Genomic DNA, 17,255 nt, shown 5'->3' on the forward strand with positions numbered 1-17,255 from the left:
TTCATTCATTCATTCATTCATTCATTCATTCATTCATTCATTCATTCATTCATAATGTATTTCCAGGTACTCGTATAGAAATAGGTGTAACAGATCTGTCCTGAAGATATTAAGCAGTAGTAATTTTCCCTGCTTTGTTTTTAGTAGCAGGAGCAGAGTAGAGAGGAAATGCCAAGAAACGTGGATACCCCTCATTTCAGAGAGCTGGAATGTGTTCCTGCATGTGGGTCGGCTGCTTATCAGAATTTATTGCCTGAAGCTACCTGAACAAGGCTGAAGAAACTCTCGCCCTGCAGGTTTAGGGTTTCAAGACTCCTTTAGGGCAGTTAGAAGGATCCCAGGGGATACACACAATCCATGCCAGCCTGTGGGGGGTTTAGCACAGCTTCCTGCTAGGAGTCTGTTGAAAGGGGTGCTGGGAGTAGTGGATGGGAGTGTGTTGAGAACAGTACCATACCCCATGGACTGCTGAGGGTTTCACATCTTCCAAACTGGATTACAATGTCCAATGTGGAGAAAGCCAGTGAAGAAGGAGAGCAGACTGGTGTTGCTGGCCCTCTGCATAGCCTGATTTGCATTCCTATGTCTGGTTTAATTTTTTTTTCCCTTTTGTCATGAGATCTTATACTTTGAAAAGGCAGGAAGCTGCTTTGTTACTTCCCTGCATGGTTAATACTTTCCTTGGCTACCCATCACTAGGGTGGGAGAAAAGAAACTCAGACTATGCATGAAGGAAAGCAGGGCTGCCTTCTTTGCCCTGCATGTCTCAGTCTGCTCTGCAGCTCTGGGCATGGCTGACTGGTAAAAAGTGCTGTCTGATGCTTCAGCTTTTCCAGAATCACATCTCCTAATTACATCCTCCCTTTTTTCCAGCTGGCTGTCTAATAACGAGGCTGCTGCAGGCTTCAGCAGTGACATTTTTCTCCGGCTTCAGGAAAAGGTGGAGAGAGGGGATCAGGCCTACCGCTACTGTGCCGTGCTGGTACAGGACATGTCCCTGCAGAAGCAGCGGGAGTGGGACCCGCAGACCAAGCAGCTGACAGGCTTTGTTGACTTGGGAGCAGGCATCCTCGATGCTGACGAAGCTCCGCTGGCATCGGAAGCGATAATCCTCATGGCAGTCGGCATCTCGAGCCCTTGGACAGCTCCCCTTGGCTATTTCTTTGTGAGCAGCACTTCTGGCCACTTCCTTGCTCAGCTCCTTCGTCAGGCCATCAATAAGCTGAACAATGTTGGAATCGTGGTCCTGGCTGTGACATCAGGTGCCTCTGCTTGCGGTGCTGAGACTGCCAGAGCTTTGGGGATCAGGATGGATCCAAAAAGGATTCAGTGCACTTTCCAGCATCCACCCGGTTCTGCTCACAGCATTGCATACTTCTTTGACGTTTGTCATGCCCTCCTGCTGATAAGGAATGCTCTGCAATGCTTCCAGAAGGTGGAGTGGCTCGGTGACACCGTGTGGTGGCAGCAGGTGGTGGAGCTGGCAGCTCTGCGGGAGCAGAGGGTGTTGGAGCCGTGCAGTCCTGAGTCAGGCAGGGCTGGGAGTAAAGGGAGTTACCACCTGAAGGTCAACCCTGCTACCCTGCTGTTCAGCGAGGGTGTTGCTGAGTCGCTGGAGCACTTCCAGAAGCTGGGCCTGGCCTCATTTCAGAACTGCAGTGGGACTGTCAAGTTTGTGCGTCTGCTGAGCTCTCTGTGCAATGTATTTTATGGCAGAGGGCCCTATGGAAAGGAGCCTTTGCTAGCTGGAAATTACACCAAAATAAGCACCCTCTTCGATGAGGCCAAGAGCTTCTTTGTCAACTTAACAGACTCTGGGGGGAGATACATCATTAAGAGCAAACGCAAATTAGGATTTCTGAGCTTCTTGCTAAATGCTGAAAGCCTCAAGTGGCTTTTCTCCAACTATCCGTGTCCAGAAGACACTCCTTCCTACCACCTCCACACACATGCCTTCAGCCTGGACCCTCTGGAGCAGTTTCTCAGGGCCCTCCAGCAAGCCTGTGGCAGCAGTGGCAGCCCCACCTGCGCTGTGTTCCAGGCTGCTTACCACAGACTGCTGGCCAGCTGCAGCCTGGCACCGGGCTCACCGCACAGCGCTGGCAATGCGAGCCCCTGGGACAGATCCCTGTCTCGGAGGAGAGATCTGACCCTGGGCAGCATTCGTGCTCAGTATCACCCAGCTCCTGCGAGGACTCTGGCCCCAGAGTGCCCCTACAGGGCAGGCCTGCTTTTGCCCAGCTCTGCCCTGAGCAACGCGCTGACGGATCTGTCGCTGTACACACGGAGCCTCACCTGCACTGCTGGCTGGGTGGCTGAGCAGCTGGCCTTGGACTTGCAATGTGAGGCTTGTCTTGCCTCTCTCTTTGAGGCAGATGAGAGCAGGCTAAGGTACAGGTCAGTGCTCTACATCAAAAAGTTAGGTGGTGTGAGTCTGCCCTCGCCCAGTGTGCACCACATAACAAGCATTTCAGAACGAGTCTTAAGCCGGTATGGCAAAGTAAGAGGTGCCAACAAAAATACTAAGCTGTGGCATTTGGCTCTAGAACAGAAAGTCCTCCAGGAGCTTCTGGGTGAAAGCCCCCTCTTTCCCACCCTCACAAACCATTTATTTGAGGGGGACCTGAGCATCAACAACCACTACACAGTCTTGGTAAAGGAAATAACACAGTGTTACTTAAACATAAGAACAAACCCTGCCCCACACCTGAATTTGAAATACCCTTGTGGAAGGCACAGATTGAAGAGACTGAAGGGAAAACATCTGTCTCCATCACCACTGGGTAGCTGTCAGTCAAGCTAAACCCACACAGGGTCTAGCTGAGTACTCTGCTGTTCCAAGGATGGCTGTTCCCTGCTGAGGCTCAGTGCTGGACAGATCTAGGCAACACATGAGCAAACAAGGCTGGCAAAACTAGTGGTGATAAGCAGTGATGTTTTGGGCCATTCCAAACCCCCATAGCAGAGTTTAAACTGAGCAAAGCAAGGAGGTTTATCTGATCCTGTGTTCTTTCCAGCAATCCTGCAACGCAGCCACATACATCATGAAACTTGCATGGCAGGTCAGGATGAGCAACAGTTGCTCAAGGTGCCTGGGGCAGTGGTAGGAGACTCTGCAATGGCCCCAGAAGTGCTGGGTGGCTTTAGTGCTGTGAGTGCTCTTGCCAGGAGAAAACTGATGCATATTTGATGGGGTTGCGGGGAAATCGTGCACTGGCACTTTGATTTCACCAAAGCAGATGTGCTTTATAAAAGCTGGAGGCAAGAAAGCTTGCAGAGCTTCTACTTAAACAGGAAAATAAAGATGTGAAAAGAAAGTGGCACTCAAGTTGTACACAAGCTCTCATCTCCTTTCCAACAGGTCTCATCAAACAGCTAAAGAAGCTACAAGAAATCTAGATCCTTTGGATCAGTCCTGAGCCTGTGCCCAGACTGTTGTGTCCAGTGGCACCCAGGAGCACCAATACCCTCCTCCCTGGGCAGGAATCCCACACTGTGCTGCAGCAGGGCGAGCAGTTCAGGTCCCATTTCATGGCCCCATCCTCCCACGGCTGGCCTGTGTCCTGCAGGCCAGGGCACAAGGCAGTCTCATTTTGATGTTTCCACTGATCACCTGAACCATCGCTTTGATGCCACCAAGCAGGACAGGCTTCTTCAGGTAGTTCATTTCCATGGCAAGGAAGCTGTGTCCAGTGCTTTGCCTGGAACAACAAAGTTGGGCATAACTGCTGCTGAGGGGTTTCCCTTTGCCATGCAGAACAGCAGTTGCATCCATAGAGATGGAAGGCAACTAATTCCCATCAAACCTGCTGTTCAGTCACTTTCAAGATCCATGATGGAGCTGGGATGAAAAATGGTGATCTGCCACATCCTAGGGCAGTAATAATATTAAAGGTACCATTGTGCCTACCAGTGACTTGACAAAACTGTCCCTGGTTGGTTTGGGTTCCTCCTCCTTCCCTTAGCTCTACTCACTCATGGTGGGAGCAGAACTGCTGCCCTCAATCCCTCAAGCTGTGCTTTGAGAGCAGCAGCACCACAGAACTTCATATAAACACTGCTGGGAGGAACAAACCAGAACCTCTAGGCTTTTTTTCCCCCAATCCAAATACCTATGCAAAAAGCCATGTTGAAGCCAACACTGTTATGGAGCCATTCCAGCTTACAAGAGACTTTGCAGGAAATTATTCCCTCCCCTCTATATGGGATTTTTGGGACAACTAGCAAAATGCTGCTGCTGAAATCCCAGTGACAGATTGGTTGCAGTCGTGTAATGTTGGAACACTTGCATTGCCTCCACCTCCAGCCCTGAGATGAATAGTTATGAATTGTGCCATGGATTGCTGTGCATGACAGCACACCAGTAACCAAGGGATATTTATCTCTGGTAAGGTTTGGTCTCACTGAAAATCCAATTCAGTACTTGCATCAGAAGTGGACCTACTGTTAACAATTTATTTTGATATTTCAAGTGACAAACCTTCTGTGTATATTTGTCAGTCCTGAAGCAAAGGAGTGCAAAAAAAATCGTATTTACAGAATAGTATAAATGTTTATTTTTTGTGATTTATCTGACTGTTTATTTGTACAATATAGAAAAGTGTATTCTTTGAATAGGTCTTGTAAATATAAATTTAATTTTTCTACTTTTGGATGTAAACAGAACTATAAAATGAACCCTTGCCCCATTCCCAATTATTTTTTATGTAACTGGATGAACTTGACTGTTAATCTTGTCCAGCAGTTTGATGCAAATGGCTAAGGAAGTACAAAAACCAATTCATACACTCTACACCGGGGAGAGGGGAGAGAGGAATCCAAGCTTAATATTTGAGAAAGCTTGTTCAAAACAAAATAGAAGAACTAAGAGCATTTGATTGCACCTTCAAAGTCTTTACAAGCAAAATATTCTCCAGCAATGCCATCATACATAATTACAACTGTAATCTAAATTTCACAAGTGCTTTTGCACACTGTATATAAATACACATCACAAAAGGTGCAATTTAGAGTAAAACACTGAATATATACAAAATTAACATGGATTGAAGTCTAAACAAAAGGCATATTGCAATCTGTTTGAAAAATAATGTAAGTAGGTATTACTTTATTCACTTACACTAATTTACATTTATACAAATCTTACTGGACAGACTATATTAGGTCACTAGAAGGGAACGGAATATCCGCGCTATCTACAGGTAAAGTTACTGCACTGATTTTTTAGTAAATCCAAGTCCTAATTATGAAAAAACATGGCATTTACTTACACAAGAGATGGATTCCCTTTTCAGAGATTTGCACAAACATTGCTATTTATTCTCAGGGAGATGTCCTTAGCAGACAGAGCCCTTCAGGCAGTGACTGGCAGGTCAAACCTGGTCTGTGAGCGCACCACTGCTGCTGGCTGCCTCCCAGGCATTTCAAGGAGACAGCAGAGAAGAGTCAAGGGCCTTCTGCTCAGTGCACAGGGCTGGGAGGTGAAGCATCCTCCCACCCTACTACCTTCACACACACAGGCACCTATCTCTGCTGCTGGTGTGCCTAGCCCCTACCTCTCCCCAGCCTGGCCCTGCTAGAAAACCTGGAGAAAGAGCTCTGCTGCATTTCTCTGTATTTACATTTTTATAGGGGAATACAAAATCCCTTTTGGAAAAAAAACGTAGCTAGTTCAGGCTGCAGTGAGACAGGTAATAAAAATGCCTGTGATTAAACATGGTTAATGGATCTTTATGATCGGTAAGTAACCTACCAGGTTAATTCTGCAAATGTGCTCCACTATCAAAAATGTGATCTGAGATTGCCTGTAACAAATACTGAAAAAAACCCCCTGCCTTAGTCTGTACCCAGCTATAGTTGATTGCCCCCCGTTTAGTGTAAAAGGATCTGTGTCTGTTTTTGTAGATATCCTGATTCTGTGCTAGTACTTTCTCTGATCACGGCTCTCACAATTATTCTAAACAACACTAAAAGAGCCCTTATGTCAAGTAAATTGCCAACATGGAGAGAAGCAGCATGCTGAATACCCACACAGCCAGGCTGAACATGATCCCTACCTGCATTTGCAAGTCGATTCAGATGCAGATTGTCATCTCCCATGACTTCAGCTTCTCAGGCCTAAACACTCTTCCAGGGTTACAGCTTGATCCTAGAAAACACAACGGACTGCACAGGCCTACTTCCAGTGAGGGATTTGGCTGCTGCAGACCTCTGAAAAAACAATCTTCACCTAGAAACAGTATCCATCTGCTACACACTTAGGTAACACTACATTGGGCAGACAGTCTGGCATTGTGGTGTGGCTGCTCTTCCTCACTTCCGAGGACAGGCCACTGTCTTAGCCTTCAAGTTCCAGCTTAAAAAACACCTGAGCACTCCACTCCATTCCTATCAAAAATTCCCCGTAATGCCATTCACCTCTATACTCCTTGGGCCCTGCTCCAGAAACATCCTCCATGACTTGCTCAGTGCTAAATCTGCAAGCAACCCCTCTGTATTATTGCCTATGTATCTCACAGTGCTCCATGCACTAAAGGAACATGCTGTGTCAGGTCCTAAATACAAGTACTACCTTCCATTTAGATGCTTATTTCTACATATTTCCTTTCAGAATTATCTTGGATACACTGGTACCTCCATATTACAGGCCTGTCAGCAAAAGCATGACCTGGCTGTTGACATCACCTGTGTTTTCCTGTATGCACAGTGATGCAAATTCATACACTGTAAATAATATATATTATAATAATTTATATATGCCCTTCAGACAATTATTCTGGGGGAAAGGGGAGAACACACCTAATTTTTAAGAAACCCAGGGTAAAAGCTGTACATTGGGAAGAAGAACTGACCTTTAGGCATTGTCTTAAGTAGAAGAGGATTTAGCTAAGATTTAAAAGGCTCTACATCTTGTTATAAAAGAATTTCTTGTTTCAATCTTACATGGGTCAATTTACAACAAGCACCAAATTAACAAATATTATTAAATCCTTTATGCTAAACCAAAGTGTCCCTGTGCCTTAAGTGTTCTGTTCAGTCCGCTTCATTGTGGCTCATGTGCATGAGTCAGCAGTTCATGGCACAAGGGTCACCTTTGGACTTCCCTGCAGAGCTGATAACCCTCATCAGACAGCGTCCAAACTCCTCCAGGATCATGCGCTCTGCCGCAGCTTTGGACTTGCCCATCTTCTCCGCTTGCTCTGCCTGTGCCAGGAGGCATTCACAGGTTGCATCGGCCACCTCCTTGGTGACAAACGTAAAGGGCAGCCTGAACCAAAGAAACATCCGCTTAGTCACTGCAAAAACACACAAGGCACCTAACTGGAGCTGGCAACTTTTTAGTCTGAGGACTGATGAGATTTCGTATGTCCCATTGCTTCCAAGAGCCTTTAGATAGTGAGTAAGCCTCAGTTAACAGCCAAATGAACTGGTGGGTCAGTATCCCACTGTTACAGGAACAAAGTGTTCCATTCACCTGCCTGCTCCCACCTCTACAGCTTACACAGACAAGGCTCAGAGATGACAGGGACATACAGGGACATACCTGTCACATACATCAAAAACCTGCACTAGAAACAACTCAAAGAGGGTGCAGCATTAACTTACTTCCCACCACCACTGCTGAGTGCCGGTGTTGGCCTTGTCAGCAAGTCTGAGATCTGGGAAGATAACTTGGTCTTCGCAGCAGTCTGCTGCTGGACCCTGACTTCTGCAGCATCTGCTAAATGCATTAATGTCTTTCGCTCTGGGCTTTCTTCAAAATTTTTACAGCCAATGCATTTGCATATGGAAGAACACATTATTTTTGCCTGAAAGAAACAAACAAAATGTAAGAAACCTGTTGCAAGTTTGACTCCCCTTATGAGAAGCCACAACAAAAAGGAGATTTTGTTTTTATCTCTTACCAATTAACCACCAGAACAAACTTCCAAGTAGTAGTTTTCTCTCTAAATTCTTACCTCTGAGGTGAGGCATCTTCCCAGAATATATACTTGAATCAAATAATAGAATCATAGAGCACAGAATGTAAATCGGTGGTTTCCCACTCATCCCTTTCTTCATCAACCTCCAGTTTCCAGTGGAATTTAGACAGCTGAGCTTTGAGAAAGGCCAGTCTACACTGTCTCTACATCTACAGACTAATCAGTTAGCACATGAAGTAACAACAACTTTTGCTTTTGAATTCCACAAATACATTCTATCCCAGAGCATCTGTGGGATGCTACTTCAGCTCCTCCTAGAAAGTTGGTGCAGTAGATTTCTTTAGGAAATGGTGCTATTCAGAAAAAGAACAAATTCAAGCCTAAGTCCGAAGTTGCTAAATTGTTTAAAATTAAAATTGCAGAACAGCAGTGATCAGTTTTTCCATGTACATGGCTTTCTATGTGCAAACTGCTGGGAGAAGAGGTAACATTGTAGGAATGGAAAAGAACAGAAAGCATTAAAGCAATACAAGGGAGAGACAAAGTAAATGAGAGAAGTCACTGCACTAAAGGGAAAAAGCTACTGTCTTTCAAATGAGATAATGCTTCGTACCTCATAACACTCGCAGTAGTTTTTGAGACATCCCGAGCGTTTACAGTTACACCCTTTGCTGTGCCTCCGATCCGATTCTCCTTCCTTTCCTTTCCCTATTTTGGGCTTGAAGGCTTCAGGGTTTCTGTCGAGGCAGGCCTGTCAATGCAGACCCAAAGGGTCAGTCACTTCATGCAGGGAGCAGAATTTAGAGGTGCAATAAAAGAACTAAAGCCTTGCACATGTGGGAGGAGATCAGGAGATTATACACCCACTCTGCCCCGCTCTGGAGCTTCAGAAGAAGGAAGCTAAATGGCTTTGGTCCCAGGGGCAGGGGAAGAGGCCCCTCACCTTTATTGCTTTTTGCCTATCGTTTTCATGGTCCAGGTTGTTGTAACAATTTGTACAGTTGCAGTTATTGCAGAATTCACCGTTTGCAAAACAGTCACAATACCTGAAACAGAAGATGCAGAAGGCATTTGTAAACTTTATCACGACACTGGTGTGTGACAGCAGTAGCAGAAGTTCCTACTCTGGCACCAATACGGGTAAGGGTCACCCTATGCTCAACACCACACGTACAAGCAGTACCAGCCTCACTGCAGAGCCAAAATCCTCTAGAGTGCAGGTCCAGCTGCTGTCTTTAGACAGGTGGAGCTCAAGGGGGTCCACCTGAGCTCATCACATAGCATAGGTCCTCTCTGCAAGAGAAGCTAATGACACTTCTTCCTAGGGTGACTCCTGGGTCACCCACATATTGTGGGCCATCCTGCTGCAGCCACCTCACAGCCAGTTCCCGACCCAGTCAGTCCAAATCAGCCCTCAGGAGATCTCATACAGCCAAAACAAAAGGAAAGCAACTGGAGTGCCAGTTAACAGTTTTGTCCATAAGCTGGGATGGAAGAATAGAAAAGGAATAACAATTGGTACATCTCAGAGGTTTTGAGGCACAGGTAACCAGGTGAAGGATCTGAATGAGGATAAAGCTGACTTTTTAAAGGGACAAATATATGAACAAAAAGAAGCAAAACATGGACAGGGAAAGCCAATCACATTGCTAGGCCCCTTATGTACCTCTGGTGCCTCCCATCAAAAACATCTCACCAATCCCACAGATCTGATACATCGAAGTAGCACATTCATCCCCAGCTCAAACATGGCTTTAGGCCACAACAAACTCTGACATGTTTCAATGCTTCCAGCTCCACCTCCAGCTATGGCTAAAAACTGCTGATCCTCTTCACTTGCTTTTCAAAGCCTGCTGGGAGTGTATGGTCATTTTTTGGAGCCTAAACCCATTGCTAAACTGGCTTTCTGTGGCTTGCCCAGCCTAGCACTACACAAACTAGATTAGGGTTGCCCTGGAGTCCACTACAACCCTTCATCAGATTGAACTGGATTTTGGAGATTTTTAGCATCTTGAATGGTTCCCAGTCTTGGTCTTGAATGTTTTAGGGACATCCTAAATCAAAAGCTTTTATAACCTGTAATAGCTCTCCTTTCTTTTTTAAAATTCAGCGGTGGAATAGTCCTGCTTTCCAAAACAAACAGTGCCAGCATCAATCCAGAATATAAATGAGCAAATAACTTACCTGAGTTGACTTTTTTGTAGAATGGGCTATGCGCCTACCTTTAATGTGCATTTGGAAAAAAACAAGTTTCCCTCCAGACAGAAAAAGTTTTACTAGTGAGAAAGCATCTGTGCCAGAGTGAAATAACCATTTGCTCTGTACCAATGCCCCGCCACTTGAAGATACAATGACAGTGATTTACAAGAAAAGTTTGTTTCCAAACAGCATTCTGTAGGTGCAAAGTATCACCAGTGAGGCCATTATTCTCCAGGAATTTCTAGTGCACATTCAAACACCAAAAGCTGAAACCCTACACATCTAACATACATTGGGCACTGTGAGGTCAGTCATGTATGTAAAATACCTGAAAAGCAGCTGCACATCTTCCTGCCATGCAACATACAAGTTTGGGACTAGGAAGCACAGGGCACACCTCCCCATATAGAGGTGGGGTGCACTACACAAAAAGACACCCAAGCTTAGAAGTTTAAACACACTTCTTAACTTGGGTTCTGATGTCATTGCATCACTTCCCCTTGAAGTACCACACCCCTGATTTCCTCTTCATTGTCTAGGATTCAGGGAACCACAGATTAATTTCAGTATCTCCTCCCATTCCCGTCCCAAAAATATCAGTAAACTGACTTTGCCTCAAGATGAAGAGCTCTCCTCATCTTAAAATACTTTTGTGTCAAATTCTTACAGATACATGGACTGGAACAGCAAAATACCTCATGGATAAGCAAGACTTATCAGTGAAGAATCACTTGTCTATTTAGTCCTTTAATAAAATATACACAGCCCATTTTTTCTGAAGTATTTGAGCCAGCATGGTATTACTGAAGCACTTCACCAAAGTATAGGAAATGCCCATGAATGATACCATGTGATGCCATTTCACTCCGTACCAAAAAGGCAGCCAGAGCTGCTGAGTGGAATTGGCTCCACCATGCAAAAAGGTGCATGGTGCAGAATTAGACCTTTTCAAATGTTATGGTCCATATAGCTCACAGGAGTTGCAAAATTACACAGGCTCTGCAACATCACCAATATCCACCTTAAATCAGCATCTAGACATAAAATTTCTGACATACTTAAAACCATTATATTCTGATACTTGGCACACTTTTGTGATTTTAAAAATAAGGCTTGAAAGACAGAAACTGTACCAAGCTGTACTTACAATTTCAAGCACAGAGACTTAGTACAATTGCAAGGCTTCCTGGGGCGGTTTGCAGACTCAGAAGAAATAATTCTGTGGAGGGAAAGGGGCATTTATATACACACAGTTTTATCAGTTTTTTCCTATTTTAAATTCATGTGAACAGCTCATGATAAAAACTTTGAAAAAAATTTTTATATTCCCCTTGCACTGGGTTTTTGGCTGAGTGTGTTTAAGTAACTATTATAAATAGTGCCTTTCCAATCCAGAAAGAGATTATTTGCTGCAAATTTGGATGCATGCCTGAAGTAGAAATTAGGCTTTAAAGCTAGAGGAAGCATAACTAAAAACTGGAGTCGGGAAAACCTTCCCCAGAATCCCTTCAAGCACAGTGGGACCAGATCCAACCAAGATTCACACAACATGATCATGCCTTTTCTTTTGTTCTGCTTGGAATTAAAAAAATCCCCAAACCCAAAAAATATCCCCTCTGGAATAATGGGAAAGCAAGCCAAACCATGCTATTCAGTTTATAGATAAATTTTATAGTAGACACAGTCTTTAACTGCTCCTAAAACTTGGATTTGGTGACACTAATCTCTTCTGATGAGATTTGTTCCATCCCTATCCAGCAATTTCTGCATGTAATACCAGGGAGATTAAATCAAACCCGTTCATTTGAATAGCTGCTTCGGGATTTGGGATTAGTTTGCATCAGTTGAGGCTGCAGCAACAAAAAGCACCTTCATGTTCACAATTTCCAGCAAACAGTAACACAAAAGGACTGTGCGGAACAGCTAAGCCTGCTGGATTGGCAAAGGGAAAATAATATATGTTAGCTGTTATTTTCATCCTTAAAGGAAAAATGCAAGACTGAAAAAACCCAAAGCCTCCTATCAGGATCCATTTTGCTGTTTGGCTGAATTTCTGCATGCGTTAAGCATCTAGCTTTATGTTGTACAGAACCTCTTTGCAGCGATGTTGAGAAATAGTTGAGGCCTGTAGCTCATAGGTGCTGTTGCAAAATAAAAAATGAGCAACAGGGAGCTTTCAGGTCAACTTCCTGCTATATCAGTTCAAAAAACAGAAAGGAAAACAGCTTTGATCAAGAGATCAAATTGGCTCAATTGTCAGAGAGGTCCACACCCTTCAGTCAGAGGTAATAACCACACCACAGCAGACTTGAGTGTCTTGGAAAATTCCCCAAACCAAACTCCAATACCTCATGCTTATTCAAGCAGCCTATTCTACAGACTTTGGGATTTTTTTTCAAAACACTTACCCATTAAATGGCAGCCGTGCCTGGGACTGGACACTGGATGTCCCTGTGAAGCCAGTGTTGCTCGCTATAGATACATACGATGACTGTTGCAGCTAACAAAACAAACAGGTTAATGCCTGACATGAAAGAAATTAAAGAATACACTTTATACTGTACAGACTGTAACAAGTCTTTAAATCAGCTTTCCAGATATTGTTATAAAGATAACTTGCTTGTAAGTACAGTTTTAGATATAGAACTTGGACCAGGTGGCAGCCTCCTGCCTCCATAGTTAGCATAAAAATACTATTTTAGATTCTATTTTTGTTGTCTATTACAGTGTCTAGATCCATACAGATGACAAGGATAACACACAGAAATGTTCAGACCACAAACAGTTCCTGCTCCTAAAAACATGTTCGTTTTCCCCCTGATAGAGCAGAATCACTTCCTGCACAAATTAGTAGCTTCCTTTATATACAAGCCACTTAGTATGAAAGTAAGCAAAATGGTTTGCATTCCAACTCCTTTGCATACCTGAACCCACGATATATTTTTCATATTAAAAAACCAAAATCTCGTAAGAATTGCCAAACAATACTGCTCTGGGCTACTTTCTTTAGCATTACCTACAAGCAGCTGTTAGCTCCTGCTGGGACAGGTTCTGGGGACAGACTGGCACACAGCAAGATATGGACCTATAATGGGGCCAAGCAAAAGGGGTCAGGTTGTGACTGGAACACAAACCTCAGAGGAGAGGTCCAACAGATGCTAGCTGAAGTAAAATTTGCAGAACTAGACTGCAAGGACACAGTAACAATCTTCAGGGTAAAACCGCAACTGTGATAAAACCAAAGGGCAACCAGAAACCAGGCTGGTACCAGCAATACTGGAGCTATGAGAGTCTTTGTTTCTACAAACCAGCCTTCTGCAGAATGTTTCATTTATTCTCCTTTTTTTATGCTGAATGTTGGTCAGATCTTGGCAAAGAGCAAAAAATTAATCTCTCAGCCTCAGTTGGGGTGCCTGGTACCAGCTGCTTCTGACCCCTGGCAATGTGCTTAGCATTAACTAACATCATTTAATAATGAAAACAGCCATACTCTGTGACCAAGCAGGTCACATATATGCTCCCTTTCTCCTCATCATCAGGCCCTGAAGGTCCTGTGAACCAAGCAGACAAACCAATGGGATTTCTTCTTCCCCTCACTAAAGGTCTCAGGATTCCTGGGCACCAGGCCAATTACTCTGTTCCTTACTGGCTGTGAAGGGTCTCAGGCACCCAGACAACTAGGTGGTGGTAATTGTCACAGAACAGGGAAGCGTAACAGCACACAGAGAACAGCTATAAAATCAAGCTGTTCCAAGTCCTAAGTGATGAACCTGGACTGGAACTGCTGCTGGACACTGAGCCTGCAACTGCCAGTGGCCAGGGTCACCTCCACTGACATCTGTCTCCTCCAAGGACTGAGTGACTTGTACTCTTTTATATGATTTTCATGTCTAGGTTATGATTGTTAAAATGATGAAGTAATGTGTATCAAGATCAGACCCAGTATGCAGAGGGTCTAGGTGATAAGAAATTCCAAATTGAGATCTAGGTGATTTGAGTAAGTTTGTATTGTAAATTCTGTACTATGCTACTCAAAATTGTACTACACTGATTCTGCTTATAGAAATCCTGGGCTATTATGCTAATAAAGAAACCTGTTGAGAAAATAAAGCTTTAATTGCAACTATGATTTAGTGCCATCATCATTCCGCCAAGGGTGCCTAAAAGAAACGGTTGCCTCAGTGTCAGGTGACAGTCACGGAGCAGGAACCTTTAAGAGGAAGGCAGAATGTTCCACAAGAGCAGAATTTCCTTGAGCATCTCTGGGAAAGACTGTACCTGTGTGACATACTGAGCTGGAAGGACTGCATAGCCGACATTTCCCGTGCCAGGGGCTGGTGCCAGCACAGTGCCCGGGGGGAGGTTGGTGAGGTTGGGCTGGATCTGTGGCAGTGGAGTGGCTGGCATGATAAGTCTTTGTTGGGGCTGACTAGTAGTGACTATCTGAGAAGTCGAGTTGATTGGTTTGGGCACCACCTGGAGAGAAAAGAAGTCTTTATGAAACCAGTGTTTCACTCATTCAGAATGCACTTTTATTAACAGAACATTTGATTACAGAGCTGGAAACAGACCTTTTTCTGTCCAGCTAAAATTCCAGGTCAGGAATATTACATGATTTAAACTTAGCTCACCTGTTTCACAGTCTGTGCTGGTACTATGGGAACTGACATACGCACTGGGGTCGCATTCACCACCACAGGCTTCGCTGGTGTCAAGAAACAACATCATAGGAATGTGTGTTAGTCACCTCAAGTCCACAGTTCAGCCCTTCAAACTTTCACATGTACATAACACAGAGGTATGGAACACTCTAACTCATGGCATGCAACACTTGGGTCTAAAGAACACCTTTATAAACAGGTATTTGGCACAAGAGTGTGTGCACACATTTCACAGCAATGGCTTAAAAAAACAGCCTGGGTGCAGACCTCCTCTGGACACTGGATTTCCCTTACAGCCCTTTTCCCTTTGAAATCTTTTATTCCATCACAGCTCTGGAAAGCACGGACAGAAACCAGCAGAAACATCTGGCACTTCTAAAGCAATTTACATGAAAGTATCTTCACGTTACAGGAGTTTTGGCAATATGCTTGTGGGCTGGCCTGCCTTCACACTGCATATAGAGGAGATGGCAGTTGCCATGAACCACCCACAAATCTGGTAAACTAGGGAAAAGCAACCTAAAATGCTCCCAGGATTCAGGCCCAACTACAGAGTAATTTGACACAAAGGAGCATTTTCATATACAAACCAGACGTAGCAGCAGAATATGGAATTTATAGAAGTCTTACCACAAAACCAAGTACATCTGGCAGTCTTCACACATCTCTGTAATGTATTCATTTTAATCCTTACAGAACAAACATGAAAGAAAAAACCCAACAGAAGCTTCAGACAATATGTTACCCCCAGCACTTACCCTGTTGAAGAGGCTGAGTATTCGTACTGGGATTTTGACTGGCAGATTGGGTTGAACTACTGGCTGTTGTGGCAGTAACGAGTCTGACATAATGGAACTTGCTTCCAGGTACCTGAATCTGCTGAACATTGGGTGCAGTTGCCAAAGGAATAATGGTCTTAAATTGAGATGTACCCACTCCTCCTACAGTAATGGTCTGCACTGCTGATTTCACAGCCTGTTAAGCCAACACAGACAGCACGAAGTTACTTGTACAAAGGCAGAAAGAACATCAGCATGTTTATTTCTCAGTTCCTTAGTGAGCAACTCTAGCACACCATTTGTACCCTTGAGAGGGAAGTCAGTTACCCCCTTCCTGCTTTCCAAAGTAGAACAGATGCAAAGAGATAAATGCCTCTCAACAGCTCAGAGTAAACTCAGTTCCATTTTCAATGCTCTATACCAAACACCAGAGTAAACTAGTATTTACATGAGTAGGGTGACTAGTCCATATCTGCCAAAACTATTTCAGGTGACTACAGAGAACATGGTTTGGTTTGTTTTCCACAATCAAACAACCAAACATAGAAATATTCCTACTATTAAAAGTACATGGTAAGAATCTGCAGAACAGCTTGTGCTGGACTGCAGCATGATTTATCTGCGTGTGTACAGATATGTCCTGTTAAGATAGTTTGTGATTAATCCACAGAAATCACTGTTCAACCCTGGAGAGGAAAATGGAACAGAATCCTTAAACTGATGGACATCAGAAAGAGTGCAAGCTGAGAAATGAAAGAAGCAAGAACAATGAGGAGTAGCAAAACAAATTCATTAAGAAAAAAGGCAAAACGGTGAAAGAAAGGGAGCTCAGCAGACCTGTGCTACCTTACAGCTGGAGGATCAGTATACCTGGAATTTGTAAAAGTTCATCTTTCCAGCTTTTCTCAAACTACAAACTAATAACAAGAAAGTTTTATTTTATTTGTACACATTCATAAGTCTACTGGTTTGATAACAGCCTCTCTTTCCAGACTTGCTCAACCTCAAACCTTGATTTCTTCCTTTTTCTCCTTCCATTTAATTTCTTTTAGAGCTCAGCTTTTTATTCTCAGTATCTTTTGCTATTTATATTAAGCATATTGTCCTTGACATCAAATTTTTAAGTACTACATTTGGTTGACAGTATGATGTGAATTCTTAGGAGAGCATTTTCCCAGCTCCTCAGCTTTCAGCAACTACACGAATGAAATCTCAATTTGCACACATTTACTAGAAATACAACCCTGGTCTTCTAAAAGGTGTTTTCTTGGGATTTTTTTTATTTTTTTCCTAATACATTGAAACCTTAACAGGCCAGAGCATCAAAACAAGCACTATGTGCAAGCACAGTCACAGACACTATCAAAGGGAGACCAGTATGGGCAAAGTTCTCTCTACCACACAAATTAGAGGCTGCCATCCAAGGACAACTGGGAAAATTGTAAAATTCAAGGGACAGTTTCTTCTAAAGGCATGTTCTGGAGCCCAGTGAAGATAGATGAAGCCCTTGTGTTGTGTCAGATAGCTTTGTATCAGAACTCAGTATGTATACCCCACAGATATCTCCATTTTCTCACTTAGGGTGCTTGCATTAGAGAGACAATCTTTTAACAACTATTTCAAAAGACAGTTTTCCCTGGGGAAAAGAAATAAAAGTCAAATCTCAATGGTGTCCACATCCATATATCAGCATT

The 17,255-nt window shown here is 43.8% G+C and overlaps 2 protein-coding genes across 6 annotated transcripts in view; one reads left to right on the plus strand and one right to left on the minus strand.

Moving 5' to 3' along the window:
• The window catches only part of THAP9 (THAP domain containing 9), a 6,795-nt gene extending 2,229 nt beyond the window's left edge, over positions 1-4,566 (plus strand). Inside the window, exon 6 of the mRNA XM_042050043.1 lies at positions 874-4,566. Within this exon, the coding sequence (XP_041905977.1) occupies positions 874-2,803 (1,930 nt within the window). The 3' untranslated portion in view covers positions 2,804-4,566. The remainder of the gene's footprint in view (positions 1-873) is intronic.
• LIN54 (lin-54 DREAM MuvB core complex component) overlaps positions 4,533-17,255 on the minus strand; it is a 41,325-nt gene continuing 28,602 nt past the window's right edge. For all 5 annotated transcript variants that reach the window (XM_042049991.1, XM_042049992.1, XM_042049990.1 and 2 more), the window contains 9 exons: positions 15,541-15,757; positions 14,753-14,826; positions 14,400-14,597; positions 12,530-12,621; positions 11,269-11,340; positions 8,866-8,968; positions 8,536-8,673; positions 7,606-7,808; positions 4,533-7,267 (listed from right to left, as the gene is read on the minus strand). In XM_042049991.1, coding sequence (XP_041905925.1) covers positions 7,066-7,267; positions 7,606-7,808; positions 8,536-8,673; positions 8,866-8,968; positions 11,269-11,340; positions 12,530-12,621; positions 14,400-14,597; positions 14,753-14,826; positions 15,541-15,757 — 1,299 coding nt within the window. In that variant the 3' untranslated portion in view covers positions 4,533-7,065. The remainder of the gene's footprint in view (positions 7,268-7,605; positions 7,809-8,535; positions 8,674-8,865; positions 8,969-11,268; positions 11,341-12,529; positions 12,622-14,399; positions 14,598-14,752; positions 14,827-15,540; positions 15,758-17,255) is intronic.

Source organism: Corvus kubaryi, unplaced genomic scaffold (assembly GCF_017639235.1).
Source record: "Corvus kubaryi isolate FWS band 111438036 unplaced genomic scaffold, C.kubaryi_AGA036_p1.0 71, whole genome shotgun sequence".
Taxonomy (NCBI): domain Eukaryota; kingdom Metazoa; phylum Chordata; class Aves; order Passeriformes; family Corvidae; genus Corvus; species Corvus kubaryi.